Source organism: Microtus oregoni, unplaced genomic scaffold (genome assembly GCF_018167655.1).
Source record: "Microtus oregoni isolate MIOR12 unplaced genomic scaffold, Mior012 000029F_ref0000214, whole genome shotgun sequence".
NCBI lineage: Eukaryota > Metazoa > Chordata > Mammalia > Rodentia > Cricetidae > Microtus > Microtus oregoni.
The window spans coordinates 19151899-19169729 of record NW_024543088.1 but is presented as its reverse complement, the minus strand read 5'-3'; the positions used below and the strand labels follow the sequence as shown (position 1 = coordinate 19169729).

At 44.0% G+C, this 17831-nt stretch overlaps 1 protein-coding gene across 1 annotated transcript in view; it reads right to left on the bottom strand.

Annotated features, from left to right (window-relative positions):
* Crkl (CRK like proto-oncogene, adaptor protein) overlaps positions 1–16238 on the bottom strand; it is a 41167-nt gene extending 24929 nt beyond the window's left edge. The window contains exon 1 of the mRNA XM_041677899.1: positions 15106–16238. Coding sequence (XP_041533833.1) covers positions 15106–15416 — 311 coding nt within the window. The 5' untranslated portion in view covers positions 15417–16238. The remainder of the gene's footprint in view (positions 1–15105) is intronic.
* Between the last annotated feature and the right edge of the window lie 1593 nt (positions 16239–17831).

The following is a 17831-nucleotide window of genomic DNA, read 5'->3' as shown; positions in this document are numbered from 1 at the left end:
AGTTGGCCACGCTGTGCCACCAATTGTTGAAGGGGAGGGAGGCCCTTTGTTTGTCCCAGCCACCCTACTAGCTTAGCCCCCAAAATAACCACACACAAATTGTATTCATTAAAACACTGCTTGGACCATTAGCTCTAGTTTCTTGTTGGCTAATTCTTACATCTTAACTTAATCCATTTTTATTAATCTGTGTATTGCCATGTGACTGTGGTTTACCGACAAGATTCTAACCGGTGTCCGTCTCAGGCAGAAGATCAATGGCATTTCTCACTCTGCCCTTCTTTCCAGCATTCAGTTCTGTCTTCTCTGCCTACCTAAGTTCTGCCCTATCAAGGCCCAAAGCAGTTTCTTTATTCATTAACCAAAGAAAGCAACACATGAATAGAAGAACCTCCTACACCAACAGTGAGAGGAGAGTCAAGACAAGAGTCACTTAGAAGCTGGAGGGCTAGTTAGCCTGGAGTACTCTCTGAACTCAGAACATGAGATCCTGACTGAATTAAGATGGAAATTAAGAGCCCACTCCTGACAGCTACCCTTTGACTTCACATGGATGCTGTGGCAATGTATTCCCAATCCTTGCAAAATAAGTAAGTTAAAATAAAAGGTGAAGAATAATTTTTTTAAAAATATTTCATCATATGTATGGGTGTTTTGTCTGCATGCATGTCTGTGTACCATGTGTGTGCTGTGCTGCAGAGGCCAGAAGATGTCAGATCTCCTGAGACTAGATTACAGATTGTTCTGAGACACCACGTGAATGCTGAGAATCAAACCTGGGTCCTCTGGGAGAGCAACCAGTGCCCTTAACTGCTGAACCATTGTAGTGACCTTAATAAGAATGGCCCATATATTTGAATACTAGGTCTCTTAGTGGAACTCTTTGGGAAGGAGTAGGAGGTGTGGCCTTGCTGGGAGAGATTTGTCACTGGAGGGCTTTGATGTTTCTTAAGGCCCATGCCATTCCAGTTATATCCCTTTCTCTCCCTTCCTCCTTCTCCCTCTGGCTTGTGCCTGTGGATCAGGATATGAGCTGCTGCTATGCTCCACTATGATGATCATGGACTCTAAACCTGTGATCCTCACATGAAAGCACACATGCACTTGCACCATCCACAAATATCCAAGCAAAGGGTTTACATGCTTGCCAAACTTTTAAAGGGTCCCCAAATTCGATCTACAACAAGAATGATTACCTAATCATTAAAATGAACACTGTACTGCAAAATTTACAACCATCAGCTCACAGGCTCTACTACCAGTGTTTACATACTCAACATGTATTTGCCATGGAGAATGCGCTTCTAGAGTCCCAGCTGGGAATGTAGTCCAGATACATGGCAGCACAAAACTCTGGGTTCTGTCCCCAACAGCACTTAAGGAAAACAAAGGTTTTTAAAGCATAATACCTGCTCTTCAGTAACAGCCTACATAAAACTAGTATAGAAGTCTCTCTTCACCCAGGAAATATTCTGAAAACATGCAAACGTGCCAGATTTGGTGGGGGAAACTACTTACCACTACTTTCCCCCAGATGTACTCAATCTATACCAGATTGAAAAGAATATGTTTTAATCAGAGCCTGCACCTCCTTAGGAGATGGCTTCAGCAGTAAGACCATTACCACTCCCATTCTAGCACTGTACTGAGGGTCATAGGATTTACTGGTTTAATCATTCGTGTATTATTCTAATGTATTTTATCTTCACTTAGCTACTGCCCATTTCATTTTCTGATTAGTGACCTAAGTAATATAACTACCCTGACATGTTTTATGTTTCCTTAGTGTTTTTGTGTGTGCGTGCATATTCCTCGAAGTGCACATGGAGGTCAAAGAACAACTTGTAGGACTCAGTTCTCTCCTTTCTACCAACTTTTTTTTAATATTTATTTATTTATTATGTATACAATATTCTGTATGTATGCCTGAAGGCCAGAAGAGGGCACCGGACCTCATTACAGATGGTTGTGAGCCACCATGTGGTTGCTGGGAATTGAACTCAGGACCTTTGGAAGAGCAGGCAATGCTCTTAACCTCTGAGCCATCTCTCCAGTCCTCTACCAACTTTTTGTTTTGTTTTTGAGATAGTCTCCCTATGCAGTCCTGACTGTCCTGAACTCACTATGTAGACTAGGCTGACTTCAAACTCACAGAGATCCTCCAGTCTTTGCCTCCCCAAGTGATAGGATTAAAGGTGTGCCACCATGCTCAGAGAGTTTATGGCTTTCTTAAAGTCATGCATACCTCACTGTGAGAATTCCTTTACTTAAGGTTAGCATGGGTATTTTGGCATGCTTCTTGATTACCTTTCTGGCAGTATGATACTTTATTCTGTAAGGCTATTCAAGGAAGCCCTTCTAGATATTAGTCCTTTTTTTCTAATTTTCCCCAGGTACTCTGCAAGAGCAACAAGTACTCTAACTGTTGAGCCATCTCTCCAGCTCCAAGCTTCCTCAATGTTATGAACCCCCTTGAGCATAGTTTTGGTTTCTTTTCTCTTTTTTTTTTGGTACTGGGAACTGAACCTGTGATCTTGAGCACAGCATATATATACACACACACACACCCATTAGGCCTATTTTCTCAACATCAGACTTTCTGCAAATGCCCTAAACTAAAAAACTGATAATTTTTTTTTTTCCTGAGACAGGGTTTATCTGTGTAGCCTGGTTGTCCTGGAACTAGCTCTATAGACCAGGCTGGCCTCCAACTCAGTGATCTGTCTTCCTCTACCTCCTGAGTGCTGGAATTAAAGGCATACGCCACCACTGCTCCTTGTTTCTTATCAATCAAAAGCAAATAGCTTAATATTTGGATCCATGTGCACATACACATATGTACATAATTAAACATAAGAAATAAACATTTAAAATAAACAAAAAGCTTGTTAAACTGTTTACCATGAATAAATATTAACTCTTTGTTATACTGCACCCTCTGTCCATTTCTAGAACTGGAAGTTCACCAATTTTTGCTAGGTTAGCAAGACAGCAAGCTTTCTAGGACCTGCCTATCCTCTGCCACCCAAATGCTGGGGGTACAGGCACATAACAGCTATGGTTTTTTTGGTTTTTTTTTTTTTTTTTTGGATTTTTTTGAGACAGGGTTTCTCCGTAGCTTTTTGGTTCCTGTCCTGGAACTAGCTCTTGTAGACCAGGCTGGCCTTGAACTCACAGAGATCCGCCTGCCTCCGCCTCCGGAGTGCTGGGATTAAAGGCGTGCGCCACCACCGCCCGGCTCTTTTTTTTTTTTTTTTTGACAAGGTCTCACTATTTTGTTATGTAGTTCTGGCTATCCTGTAACTTGCTACGTGGACCAGGCTGGAACTCACAGAGATCTGCCTGCTTTTGATTCCCAAGTACTGGGATTAACTGATCACCATGACTGGCCACGCCCAGATTTTTATATGAGGGGTTTGAATTCACGCTTTCAGAGCAAGTGCTCTATCTAGTGAACTTAGGAGTTTGTACTAATTACTGCCTGTTTGTGATAAAACACCATGACCAAGAACAATTTACAGGCGATGGAACAATGGCTCAGGTCAAGAAAAGCTCATCTTTCAGAGAGCTTGACTTCAGTTCCCAGCACTCAGACAGCAGCTCGCAACTGGCTTTAAGACCAGTTCCAAGGGATCCAAACCCTCCGCTGGCCGAGTACCAGACATACATATAATGCAGGCAAAACTTACACATAAAATAAATCTTAACAAAATCAAATAAAAAGAACAACTTATTGGTTATTTGAGTTATTTCAGAGAATTAGAGACCGGCAGGAGAGGCAGAGTATCAGGTGGCCAGAGTAAGAGTGAGAAATACAACTCAACTGCACACAGGAAGCAGAAACTGGAAGCAGGAAGCAGGGCAGGACTACAAACCATCAAAGCCCAACCCTATGGCCTACTTCCTTTATTAAGCCAGTACCTTCCTAAGTAACTGTTACTTTTCTGTTGTATAATATTACACCAGGACCAAGAGCAACCTCCCTAGGAAGCACTACCAAGTGGAGACTGAGTATTCAAATGCACGAGCCCGTGGGGTACATTTCTCACTTAAACCACAATAGTAGGCATCTTTTCCCTTTTCTTAAGACAGGATCTTTACTCTGCAGTCCAGGCTGGCCTCAAATTAGTGGAGAATTCTCCTGGCTCAGCCTTCACAGAACTGGGATTCGGGCATGTGTCTATTCTGCCTGCTCTAGGTCTTTGTAGTATTCATCTTCCAATTCTTTTTTTTTTTTTTCTTTTTGGTTTTTCGAGACAGAGTTTCTCTGTGGTTTTGGAGCCTGTCCTGGAACTAGCTCTTGTAGACCAGGCTGGTCTCGAACTCACAGAGATCCGCCTGCCTCTGCCTCCCGAGTGCTGGGATTAAAGGCGTGCGCCACCACCGCCCGGCTCATCTTCCAATTCTAAGCTGAGGACTAAACCCTGGACCTCACTCATGCGAGGCAGCAAGTACTCTACCACTGAAACCCATGTCCATTTATCATTTTTTTAAAAATTAACTATTTTTGCTGCTGAGCCAAAAACTGAACTCAGGGCTTCTCTTATCTAAGCACATGTGCAGACAGACATACACCCAGTGTATGTGACTCTGTGACATTAAGTCCTCTTCCCTTCTCTGTATTGGTATTTTATTCAGGCTAATAGTAATAGCACTCTACCTCCGTGAATAATTCCTCTTGCTATGCACATCCCTGCTCTGCCTGGTTATCTGAACAATCCTATCTAAGTTTAAGGTTCTTAAATTATTCAGTCCCTACCTTCTTCGCAATAAAGTCATCAGACCAACAACACTTCACTCTTCGCAAGTTCAACAAACACAAGCTCCCTTCAGTCAGGTGAGATGGCTAAGTAGGTAAAGTTCTTGTGCCTAAACCAGACCACTGGAATCTGATCCCACAGTGAAAAGAAGCAATTCCTTAAAATTGTCCTTTGACCTCCACACATACCATGACACAGACACACACACTAATAGATTCTTGGAGGCTAGAGAAATCAGTCAGCTTAAAAGCACTTGCTGCTCTTGCAAAGGGTCCAGGTTTGATAGCCAGCACCCATCCCAGATCTAATCTGTACTCCAATTCCCATAAACCTTAGGGTTTCTGTTGATGTGATAAAACACCATGACCAAAAGCAACTTGGGGAGGAAAAGGGTTTATTTCAGTTTGCAGTCCCACAACACATGCCCACATAAATATTGGCACGAATAAAAACAATAAAAGATTCATTTATTTATGTGCATATGTGTTCCCTGCATACATATTCATGTACCACGTGTATGCAGTGTCTGCAGAGGCCAGAGGAGAGCATCAGATCCCCTGGAACTGGAGTTAAAGATGGTTCTGAGCTAAGAGCACTGGCTAGTCTTCAGAGATTTCCAGAACCTACATGGTGGCTCCTAACTGTAATTCCAGTTCCAAGGATCTAACCCTCTTCTGGTTGCCACAGACACTGAATGAACATGATGCACTGACAATACATGCAGACAAGATACTCATACATATAAAATAATTTTTAAACTAATAAATATATAATTTTTGAAGGGAGTTTTGGCTGGCATGGCAGGACATGCCATTAACCCCTGCACTTTGGAGAAAGAGGCAGACAGACCCAGTGAGTTTGAGTCTAGGCAGGGATACATAGAGAGACCCTGCCTCAAAAAGATATAAAAATAGTAAGTTTTTAAAATGAGTCTGAACATATACTAGGCATAGGTGGACAATGCTGCCCCAAGAAAACATAAACTATTAAATGAAAATCTCAGTGCCAGGGGTGGACTTCTTGTGAGCTACTGGTCTAGGCCTATGAGGCACCCCTACAAACACAGGCTATTGCCGGTGTTCACTATTACTTTCCACAGCTAGATGGTAATCTTATTGCTAAAGGCACATTGTCAATGTAGTAAACAGAAAAATCAAGCTGAAATGGATCTGAAAATTTCCCTCCTGGTTGTTACAGTAGTGAACTCTGTAAGCGTCAACACCAACATTCTAGGCAGAATTTGCCCACTGGTTAAATAGTGGTATGAAGATTAATACAGACTCAGAACTGGTCAAAGTACAGAGAATAAGTGACTACTGAGCACTCAGTAGGACATTAAATCAACCCCCTCCCAAATAAGGCTCAGGGAACACCATGGAAGAGGGGTCAGAGAAGAACACAGGAGTTGGACAATGGAGAAGGATGCTGTGAAATGCTGTCTTCTGGGTATGACATCATCAATGCATTCATGAACTCCCAGCAGCTGTGGTCACCTGCACATAATCAAGTCAACAAAAATACAGCACAACTGGACTCAGTGTGTTATAAAAATTAAAAACAAAGAAAGGATATGAAGAGGGAAGGGGGAAGTGTTGGGAGACACTCAAGGGAATGGGGGAAAGTTAGAGGTGAACATGATCAAGACACATTGTTTACATGTATAAAATTGTTGAAAAATAGATTGTACTTTTTAAAGCAAGGTAAGGTGGTTATTCTTGACTACATCTGGAATTTACAATCCAAGCAGCTGGATATACCAGTAAAAAAATTTTTTCAAATGATTTGTAAAATCATTTGAAGTGGGAAGATCCAGTTTACTACTTTAATCTGGACCTTTTGAGGTGGGAAGATCCACCTTTATCTGGGCCACACCTTCTGGTGGCAGCCTATATGAGGACATGGAAGAAGAAAGCTTGCTATCTTAGCTTGCTATTCTCACTCTTGCTGGCAAGGCCTTCCTTAATGGGCATTAGAGTCTAACCCTTTGGTATTCTGGCGTTTACTGAAGACCAGCTGAGACTTCAGCTTTGTGGACTGAACTACTGGATTACTGGACCTTCCATTCACAGCCAGTCATTGTTGGACTAGTTGGACAATAGTATATATATTCATTATCAGTTCTGTTCCTTTAGAGACTCCTAACTAAAACAGACTTTGGTACCAAGAGTGGTTCTAGTACAAAAGTATGAGGGTGGATTTTTTTAAGTATCTGGAATAGGTTTTCCTATTTGCTAACACCAACAGTTACTGAAGCCTCTCCTAGAAGCTTGGAGTATTGAAAGCCATGGTGTGAATTATATTACAAACTGAAGGAGACAAATGCATCTGATTATCCTGATTCATCAACTGTGAGAGGCAATGAACTGTATATAAAACTTGCGACAGTTTGTGGGAAAGTAAGGAAAATGATGACACTAATGGTTGTTCCTAGAATCTCTGCATAAATTAGCAAAGGAAAAGAATGAGCTTTGAGGTAAAAGTGAAGGACAATAAAGAATGCAGTGATAAAATTGATCAGATCCAGATGTGCACTTAAGTCGAAAGCAGTGGTTCTCAACCTGTGGGCCATGACCTCGGGTATGAAATGACCCTGTTGCACAAGGGTTGCATATTGGATATCCTGCATATCTGATAAATTTACATTACAATTAATAACAGTGGCAAAATTACAAAGCAGCAACAAAAACAATTTTATTTTTTGGAGGTCACCACAATGTATTAAAAGGGTCACAGAATTAGAATGTTGAGAACTACTGATCTAAAGGTTTTGAAGTGAGCCCTAGAAGAGAATCTTCTCTCCAGCAGCCACAAAGCTCAAGTTGCTCTGTGGAAATTCAAACTGAAGCCCTCATTATAAGGCTGGCATAATAACAGTTAAAGGGCATTAATTGGTTAAAAAAAAATGGGATCCTTTATCTTGGGATGGAGATGTGTGGAAAGACCCTATTGAAACTGAGAATTTGAACCCTCAGATTCTCAAGGGTTTATCTCACCGAGGAAGCAGTCTCTCCACCCTCAGCAGATGTACTCCCACCTCCACCCCCTGAAATACTGCCTTTTCCAGTATTTGACTAAGGAAATTAATCCTTCACTGTCTGCTAAACAGCAGTGATTTTCTCTGAAGGAAATGCCAGGCAAGATAATACTGATGTCCCTTAGGGCTCACCCTTTTCCTTGTGCCAGTCCTTAGGGTCATACATGCTGCTGCTCAGTAAGATGAATTAAATGCAATAGATTTAATGGGGTCTGGAAGTAGCAGGGGCCAGGTGGCAGCACTGAATCACTAAAGGCAAGGTGATCATAGTCCCTGTGATAGACAGCATAGACAAAGTAATGTCCATAATGGCCTAACCCATAATGAACAGCACAGGCAAAGTCATTCTTATGATGGCGTTGGCTCCTATGGACCTTTGGTACTGGCTAATAAAACATGTTTCCAGGCATGAAATAGATAAGAAACTCTGAACAATCAAGCTGAGGCAGTGAAGGAAACCAACAAAAACAGATGTAATTTAATAAGGGGCCATGTTCCAGCCCTAGCAAGCAGCAGAGCTTGGCAAATCAGCCACATGGTTCTGGCTGTAGAGTCAAGGCTAGAAGAAAGGGATCATGGAGTCTACCTCTGTGACAACAGAAAGCCTCTGAAGCCAGGCATGTGTCAAGGATGTTCCTGCATGGAGGCCTAGAGAGGTCATTTCACAAAGCTGTGAAGGTGATGCCTGGATTGTCTTGCAGATCCCAACATGTTGGAGATGCCAGAGCTGTGGGATACCTGTCAAGGAAAGCTGCTAACAGGAAGTGGAACCAGCCTAACAGAAGTGTTGCAGTTAACAAAGATGAAAGGAGGTGGAGATCTGGAGTATTTTGACATCAGACATGGAGAGGCAGAGCTTGTCCAACTGCTTTTTAGTCTTGCTTTGGTGCAGTATTTACTCACTATCCTCTTTCCTCCATTTTGGAACAATAATGTATATCCTGTGCTATTGTATGTTGGAAGTATATAATCTGCTTTTTGATTTTTATTTTACAGGGGATTACAGTTAAGAGACTGCATGAGTCTCAGAAGAGACTTAGGACTTTTATAGACTATGGGTACTTTTAAAGTAGGACTTAATGTATTTCTGAATTAGCATATGGCTACAAGCCTATGGGGGACAGGGAGTAGAATGTAGTAGTTTGAAAGAAAATGGTTCCCCAAAGGCTCACAGGGAGTGGCACAATTAGGGGTATGATCTTGCTGGAGTAGGTGTGACTTTGTTGGAAGAAGTGTGTCACTGGGGATGAGCTTTGAGGTCTCAGAAGCTCAAACTAGGCCAAACTGCACTCAGTCTCCTCCTCTGTCTGCTGATCCATATTTAGTTTCGCGGTTTCTTCTCCAGCACCATGTCACCCCCCATGCTGCCATGATTCCCATCAAGATGATAATGAACTAAACTTCTGAACCTGTGAGGCAACACCAATTAAATGTTTTCCTTTATAAGAGTTGCTATGGTCATGGTGTCTTTTCACAGCAACAGAAATCCTTAGACAGAAATTTACTGCATGTTTGCTTGATCTGTATAAGCAGAAAAAAATCCTTCGACAAATGAATGTTAGATTGGATCATGGAAAAAGGGATCTTAATCACAGTTCATGAACCAATTTCCAGACTGGAGCCAGAACAAATGAATAAAGGGACAACCAGGTTCCCCTGAGGAAGGAACTGGATAAAATATCTAAGAGTTTTACTGTTAGTCTTTCTCCACCTCCCCTAAAAGGACCTACACTGGGGGAAAGAAAACAATCAGACTGATCCGAGGTCTACTGTATACTAGTTCTGCATTGACGCTGATTTTGGGAGACCCCAAGAAACATTGTGGCCCTCCATTTAATGCAGGAGCTTATAGAGGTCAGGAGATTATGTATGGAGTTTTGGCTGAAGTCTGGCTCACAGAACTCATCTTGTGGTTATTAACCCAGTCCCAAAATATATAATTGGAATAGATATACTTAGAAGTCATTGGCAGAATTCTCACACTGGCTCCCTGACCTGTGGAATGAGGGCTATTATGGTTGGAAAGGCTACATGGAAACATCTAGAGTCGCCTCTGCAAGGGAAAATAGTAAATCAAAAACAGTATCACATCCCTGGAGGAATTACAGAAATTAGTGTCATTGTCAAGGACTTGAAAAGATGCAGGCATGGTGCAGGTCCCCACCACATCTCCCTTTAACTCTCCTATCTGGCCAGTGCAGAAGACTGATGGATTGTGAAGATCGATTATTGACTATACAAAACTATCAAGTAGTTGGGCGGTGGTGGCGCACGCCTTTAATCCCAGCACTTGGGTGGCAGAGGCAGGCAGATCTTTGTGAGTTCGAGGCCGGCCTGGTCAACAAGAGTTAGTTCCACGACAAGCTCCAAAACTACAGAGAAACCCTGTCTCAAAAAACCAAAACCAAAAAACAAACAAAAAAAAACAAAAAACAAAAAACAAACAAAAAAAACCCTATCAAGTAGTGACCCCAATTGCAACTGCTGTACCAGATGTGGTGCCCTTACTTGAGCGGATTAACACATCTCCTGGTACAGGATATGCAGCTATGTATGGATCTAAGGACCACACAATCTGCTTCCAGATGGCAAGGACAGCAATATACATTTACAGTATGTACATCTACAGCCTTGTGTCATCATTTCATTTGAAGAGATCCCTTCAACAAAATATCGCATTGGTTTACTGCATTGACAACACTATGTTCACTGGACCAAGCAAGCAAGAGATTTAGAATTCTTGTTAACATATATGCACATCAGATGAGAAATAAATCCAACCAAAATTCAAGGGCCTTCTACCTCAGGGAAATTCTTAGGAGTCCAGTAGTGTGGGACCTACAGAGATATTCCTTCCAAGGTGAAGGACAAGTTATTACACCTGGCCCCTCCCACAACTAAGAATGAAGCGCGCAGTTTAGTGGGCCCAATTGGATTCTGGAGACAGAACATTCCTCACTTGGGTGTGGTATACCAGCCCATTCACCAAGTGACTCAGAAAGCTGCTAGATTTGTGTGGGGCCTGAACAGAGGCTTTTCAATGGGTCCAGACTGCTGTTCAGGCTGCTCCACCACTTGGACCACACGACTCAAAAGACCCCTCTGGTATTTGAGGTGTCAGTGGCAGACAGGGATGCTGTTTGGAGCCTTTGGCAGGTCCCTGGAGGTGAGCCACAGAGGAGACCTTTGGGATTTGGGAGCAGAGCTCTACTGTCATCTGCAGACAACTACTCTCTACCTTTGAGTGACAGCTCTTGGCTGCTATTGGGCCTTAGTAGAACCCGAACCTTTGATAATGGGTCACCAAGTTACCATGCAACCTGAGCTGCTCATTGTGATCTGGGTATCATCTGACCCATCAAGCCATAAAGAAGGACGCACACAGCAGCACTCTATGGCAAGCAAACTGAAGTGATATAGATGTGATCAGGCCCAGGCAGGTCCTGAAGACACAAGGAAGTTGCATGAAGAAGTTGCCCAAATGCCTATGTTTTCTATGCCAGCTACAATGCTGTCTGCTTCCAGCATGCACCTGTAGCCTCATGGGCTGTGCTCTATGGTTAGTTGACAGAAAAAGAAGACTAGGGCCTGGTTCACTGATAGTTCTGCATGCTATGCAGGCACCAACCAAAAGTGGACAGCTGCAGCATTATAACCCCTTTCTGGGACAACCTAAAGGCCACACATCTTCACTGTGGGCAGAACTTCAGGCAGTACACATGGTCATACATTTTGGTTGGAAGGAGAAATGACCAGATGTGTGATTGTTCACAGGCTGTAGGCAATGGATTGCCTGGATGGTCAGGGACTTGGAAAGAGCATGACTGGAAAATCGGTAAGAAAGATTTTTGGAGAAGTATGTAAATAGATATCTCTAAAAGGGTGAAGGATGTGAAGATGCTTGTGTCCCATGTAAACACTTATCAAAGGTGACTTCTACAGTGGAGGAGTTCAATAATCAAGTAGGTAAGATGACCCATTCTATTGTCAGTCTTTTTTCCCAGTAATCCCTGACACTGTCCAATGGGCCCGCAAAAAAAAGTGGACAAGGTGGCAGAGATGGGGTTATACATGGGTTCAACAACATGGACTCCCAGTCACCAAGGCTAACCTGGCTACAGTTCCTGTTGAGTGCCAGATCTGTCAACAGCAGAGACCAACATTGAGCCCTTGATATGGCACCATACCCCAGGATGACCAGCTAGCAACCTGGTAGCACGATGTCTACACTGGTTACTTCCTCTGTGGAAAGGATAAAGCATTGTAATAGGTTAGAAAAGATATTCTGGTTATGGAGTTCCCTTTCTTGCAAACAATGCTTTGGCCAAAACCCCCATCCATGGATTGATGGAATGCCTGATGCACCGACATGGTATTCCACACAGTATTGCTTCTGACCAAAGAACTCACTTCACAGCCAAAGATAAGCAACAGTGGGCTCATGATCATGGAATCCACTAGTCTCATAATATTTCCCACCATCCTGAAGCCCCTGACCTGACAGAAAGATGGAACAGTCTTTTGAAAACATAGCTATAGCACCAATTAGGTGGCAGCAGCCTGGAGAGCTGGGGCAGATTCTCAAGGCAGCATATGGTTTGAATCAGCATCCAACATATAGTACGGTTTCTCTCATAGCCAAGATCCATAGTCCAGGAATCAAGGGGAGGAAGAGAAAATGGTTCCACTATCACCCCTAATGACCCGCCAGGAACATTTCTGCTTCCTGTTCCTGCAACCTTAAGTTCTGCTGGCCTAGAAGTTTTGGTTCCAGATGGGGAAGGGCTCCTGCCAGGAGATACAACAAACATTCCCATTCGATTGGAAGCACAGACTTCCCCTGGCCACTGTGGGCTTCTGATACCCTTGAGCCAACAGGCTAAGAAAGACATAACAATGTTAAGAGGGGCAACTGACCCAGATTACCAAGGGGAAATTGGATTTCTTCTCCCCAGTGGAGGAAGACAGATTATGTCTGAAGTGTAGAAGATCCTCTAGGGTGTTTCTTAGTCCTACCGTGTCCTGTGATTCACGCCAATAGGAAACTACAACAACCTGATCCAGGCAGGATGACAAAGGACACGGGCCCTTCAGGAATGAAGGTATGGGTTACTCTTCCAGGAAAAGCCAATACCTGTCAGATGCTTGCTGAGGGTGGAGGAAATACGGAATGGAGAAAGGTAGTTAGAAATACCAGCTAAGGCCACCTGACCAGTTGTAGTGACAAAGATTAAAATCAACACATGTGTTTCTACCATATTTTGTTAAGTATGTGTTGGTACAGATATTTGTGATTTTCCCTCTATTTCTTTATCATGTAATATAACATCAAGAGACTATCAGTAATTATCATATTTAAGTTTTGAGACACTAAAAGAATATCTCTCAAGGGACATTGCCCTCTATTCTAAAATTTATAATGCTTTTGCAGTTGTACAAAGGATAGTTATGTTAGAAATAATTATGACTTAGTTATTATTTTCATTTGGAAATTGAGCATGACAGAAAAGATACCAAAGTGTGTCAAGTAGAGCTAAGAAAAATTTCAGAAAATTTCATTGGTAATACAGAAATACATTGGTACTGAGAAGACATATGAAGTAGAATTAGGTTTAAGGATAACAGGAAGCCATTGCAGTATATACTTTTCCTTCTTGAGAGAAATCTAATAATTAACTTAGACTTTCTCCAACACCTGTTACATTGTTGCAAGCATATTTTAATAAAGGTTTAAAGTCAATAATATAATTCACTTTCACAAATTAGGTAATTTACTTAAATATATTACCAAACATTATACTTCCTAAGTTTATCCAAGCTCCTAGACTGAAATTATTAAAGGTGACAGCACCTGCCAGCATCTACCAGAACCTACACGTGGCACAGAGTTCTTAGTATCCTCATCTCTACAGTACAGACTACTATTTACAGACACTTTCTGGGTTTTACATTTTTTAAACTATTGATGTGTGCGAATACTCACTTGCCATGGTGCACATATATTGCGGCTAAAGGACAACTCTGAGGAGTCGGTTCTCTCTCTTCCACATTTATGTGGGTTTGGGGGATCCAACTCAGGCCATCTAGCTTCTTCGGCTGCAAACACTTTCACTCACCAAGCCATCAAGCCTAGCCCCTTCTCCACGTTTTTGTTTACTCCAATGACTTTGGCAGTTAATTTTACACTACTTCTTCTATCCTTTGGCTTTTAGTAGGTGTCCTTAATGAAGTACAGTACCTTTTCAACTTCAAAGTTAGGAGCAAATTACCCCCTTAGCAATTCTATGAAGTCACTTCACCCTGAAAAGTCTAAATCAATCCTCAATCCCTTTTAGAAAATAGCTTAGAAATAAACCAGGCAGTAAAATACCTTTGAAAGCCTCTACTTTTTCAACTCACATTTGGTATCATTTGATATAATTTAATATGATATTCATTGGGGGAAATTAAAGCAAATTATAAAGCAATGCATTTTACTTGAAACACTTAAGTGATCAGCTTCTTTCTTTTCTTTTCCTTTAAGACATGGTTTAGCTATAGCCCAATTTGGCTTGGAACCCAAGGTCCTCTTTTCTTGGGGGTGGGGGAGCTAGGGGTGTGCACCTCGCTCATCCAACTGTACTGTTTCTTTAAAGAATATGTTAAGTTACTAAATTTAATTATCAAAAAAAATCTAAAACTAAATTAACGTGGAATTAAAGTAAATACACTTCCCACCCTGGGGAAGGGAGGTGATGATACAAATTTCCTCAAATATAATCTCACCCTCTTTCCTTTGTAATCCTAGTCTTCTTTTTTTTTTTTAAAAGGAGGGGTGCTACTTCAAGGTCGTCATCAGATTTTCAGATTTCTACGTTTTCGGTTCATTTTAACGATTTTGCAAAGGCCGTGGCCAGTTCTTAACCTGCAGTTAGCTGTTGAGATGCAGGGCTTCCAAAAACCTTAAATGGTGTACAAACTTTCCGTGAATTTTCGAGGGGAGAAAGTCATGGCTATCTTTGGATTCTGAAGGAAGTCTACAGACTTTTTAATGTCGTTAAAAAGAATTCTGCATTAGTATTACAGTCAGCCAAAGTGGCAAAATTGTGTATATGTGTCGGTGGGTGCATTTGAACAATACAATCACAGCTAAATGTCTAAATAAAAAAGCATCCTTCCATCCAGTGACCCAGATCCTGACACTGGCCTTCCAATCCGAATGTCTTCTGGTTTAGAATGCGAAAAATAAGTTCAATTTCCCCCACCCTCAAAATTCAATTATTTGACCGACCCTCCGCATCGGGTCAGGTTCCGAGCCAGAGAACGGCGTACCTGGGCGCTGGTTCGATTAAGGTGGTAGTATCCAAGTAGTGGATCTTGTAGAACTCCAGCAAGGCCGGCAAATGATCGAACTCCTGGTCCCCGATCTTAAAGCGGCGGTTGGGCAGGGAATTGATGATGTAGTGCGAGACACGCGAGTTCTCGGACACGGACAGTACATAGTCCCCGGGGCAGGTAGAGGAGTCCCGGACTAGGAACATGCCATGGCGCTGGCCCTGGAGACGGGTCTGCGCCTCCTGGCGAGACACTGGTCCCATGTACCAGGCAGAGCGGTCTGAAGAATCAAACCTGGCGGACGACATGGTGTTGGGGTCCGGGGATGGGCGGCGTCTGCTGCTCTCGCCTGCTCGCGAAGCCTTTACCCGCTGTCGGCTTTGGGGCCGAGGAAGGGCCTCTCGGAAGAGCAATCAGAGGGCTGGGTCAGGACCTCACCCTCGGCTCCGGGCCCCGCAGCATCCTCCGCCACCGCCCGCCTGCACCGGGCCGCCTCACGGAAAGAGCCGGCCAGGGAACACTGGGCAAAGCCCCGGGGTCGAGGTGGGTGAAGCGGAGCAGTAGCGGAGGCCGCCTCGGGCTTCTCGGCTACCCGGCGTCCAGAGGTGGCTCCGGTGACTTCTGTCCTGGAAGCCGCCGGCTCCGCAGCCTCAGGAGCCCGCAGCGACCCTCGCCGTCACCCGAAGCAGCCTACTCCAACGAGAGTCGCGCCTCCCGGGCCGTTTCACCCAGCCCGTTCCCAATAGCCACAGCAACAAAATGGCGGACGCGGGAGAAGCGGCCGGGCACCTCCCCCTTGGTCCAGCGCACTCCCTCTGCGCACGCGCGGAGCCGGGCGCTACCCCACCGCGGGGGGCCTCCCGTTGACGTCTCCGGGGGCAGCCAATCAGGAGTGCGTTCGCGAGGGTCCCGCCGTGAGCCGCTCGTGCTGGCTCCCGCGTTCGAGGAGGAGGCTGAGGAGGCAGTGGGTCAGGTCCTTCCTGGGCCACAAAGCAGCAGCCGGGCGACTGCAGCCGCCGCTCTCGGGCCTCCTGCACTCGGCAAGAAAACAACTGGAGCCGAGAAGGAGCAGCGTTTTGGAAACCTGTTTCTGGGAACAAAGCCTAGCGCGCTGGCTGGATGTTTGGCCAGGGAGGCGTGGCACTCAGGTGACTGCGAGCTAGAGGGCCCCGGTAAATCAGGTGGCTCAGGAAAGGCATGACCTAGGGTGCGGTGACCATCAAATAGGTTACTGAATAACGCCTGCCCTAGGAGATCCGACTTGACACACGAGGAATGACGGTGAAGATCAGCTTGAATACTGCTTTAGGAAGACTACAGTGTGGTGACACCCGGGCCACCACAGCCTCTGATGTGTAACACCCCCGTGTCTGGCTTGCCGGTCGTGCCTTCTCCAGATCATTTCCTGCCATTCTACGTTGCTCAGCTCCAGCTGTGCCCTCCTAACGTATCTCCTCCCTCCAACCCTACTAGGATCAATCTTTTTTCTTTACTTTGGGGGCGGAGCATTAAAAAAAAAAAAGGTTTCTCTGTGTAGCCCTGGCTGTCCTGGAACTCACTTTGTAGATCAGGCTGGCCTTGAACTCACAGAGATCCGTCTGCCTCTGGCTCCTGAGTGCTTGGATTAAAGGTGTCCACCACCACTGCTTGGCTGATTGCCTCTTATTTGGCTCAGCTATTTGTGTTTCTAGTCTAATTATTGCAATCCTTATTTTAAGTTCTTTCTCTGGAATTTCATCTAACTCCTCTCACCAGATGGAGTTACTGTGGGGTTAATACATTTGAGGAGTTCCGTGATGTCCTGGTTCTGTTCCTGCCAGTGTGATAAACACCCTGACAAAAGCACTGTGAAGGAGAAAGGGCTTCCTTGGCTCCTGGGTCCAGCCTAGAGGCCATCATTGCTGGAAGTCAAGGCAGGAACTTGAAGCAGCCAGTCAAAGTAACGGCCCAGAGCAGAAGGAGGGCCTGGAACAATGACTCTGTGCTTGGGAGCACTGACAGGGTTGGATTCCCAGCATACTCGTGGCAGCTCACAACTGTTTGGAGCTCAAGTCCCATGAAATCCAGTACCCTTTTCTGGTCTCCAGGGGGACTGTACTCATGTGGTACACATACATGCAAGGCAAAAACCCAGACACATAAACTAATAAAAAGAACAACAGAAAAAGCAAAGAAAGAATCAATGCACTCATGCCTACTTCTGCTCAGCCCACTGCCTATACTTGTATAGTCTAGAACCAAACCCCAAGGAATGGTGTCATTCATAATTAATACAGTTAAGACAATCCTCTACAGACCAACATGATTTAGACAGTCTCTTGGTAAAACTCTCACACTGGGTGTTGGTGGCACACACCTTTGATCCTAGCAATTAGTAGGCAGAGGCAGGTGTATCTCTGCATTCAAGTCTAGCCTGGTCTACAAAGAGAAGCCCTGTCTCAAAAACAAAACCAAAAAACCAAAATGTTTTCTTCTTTTGGTACTGAGGACTTGTGAAAACTCTCTGGAGGGAGGAGAGAAGCCAGAAGCACCCAAGATTTAGTAAGTAAAGGAAACATAGAGACTCAGAAAATAAACGAAACATAAGGTTTAGGAAGGTACTAGACTTCCTGAGATTTACAAGCCCTCCCCTCCCTAACAATGTAAAAATGGTCAGCATCTGCAAAGGAGAAGCCTCTGGAATCTGCTAGAACTTGTGCAGTGAGCTTCAAAGATGTGGCTTG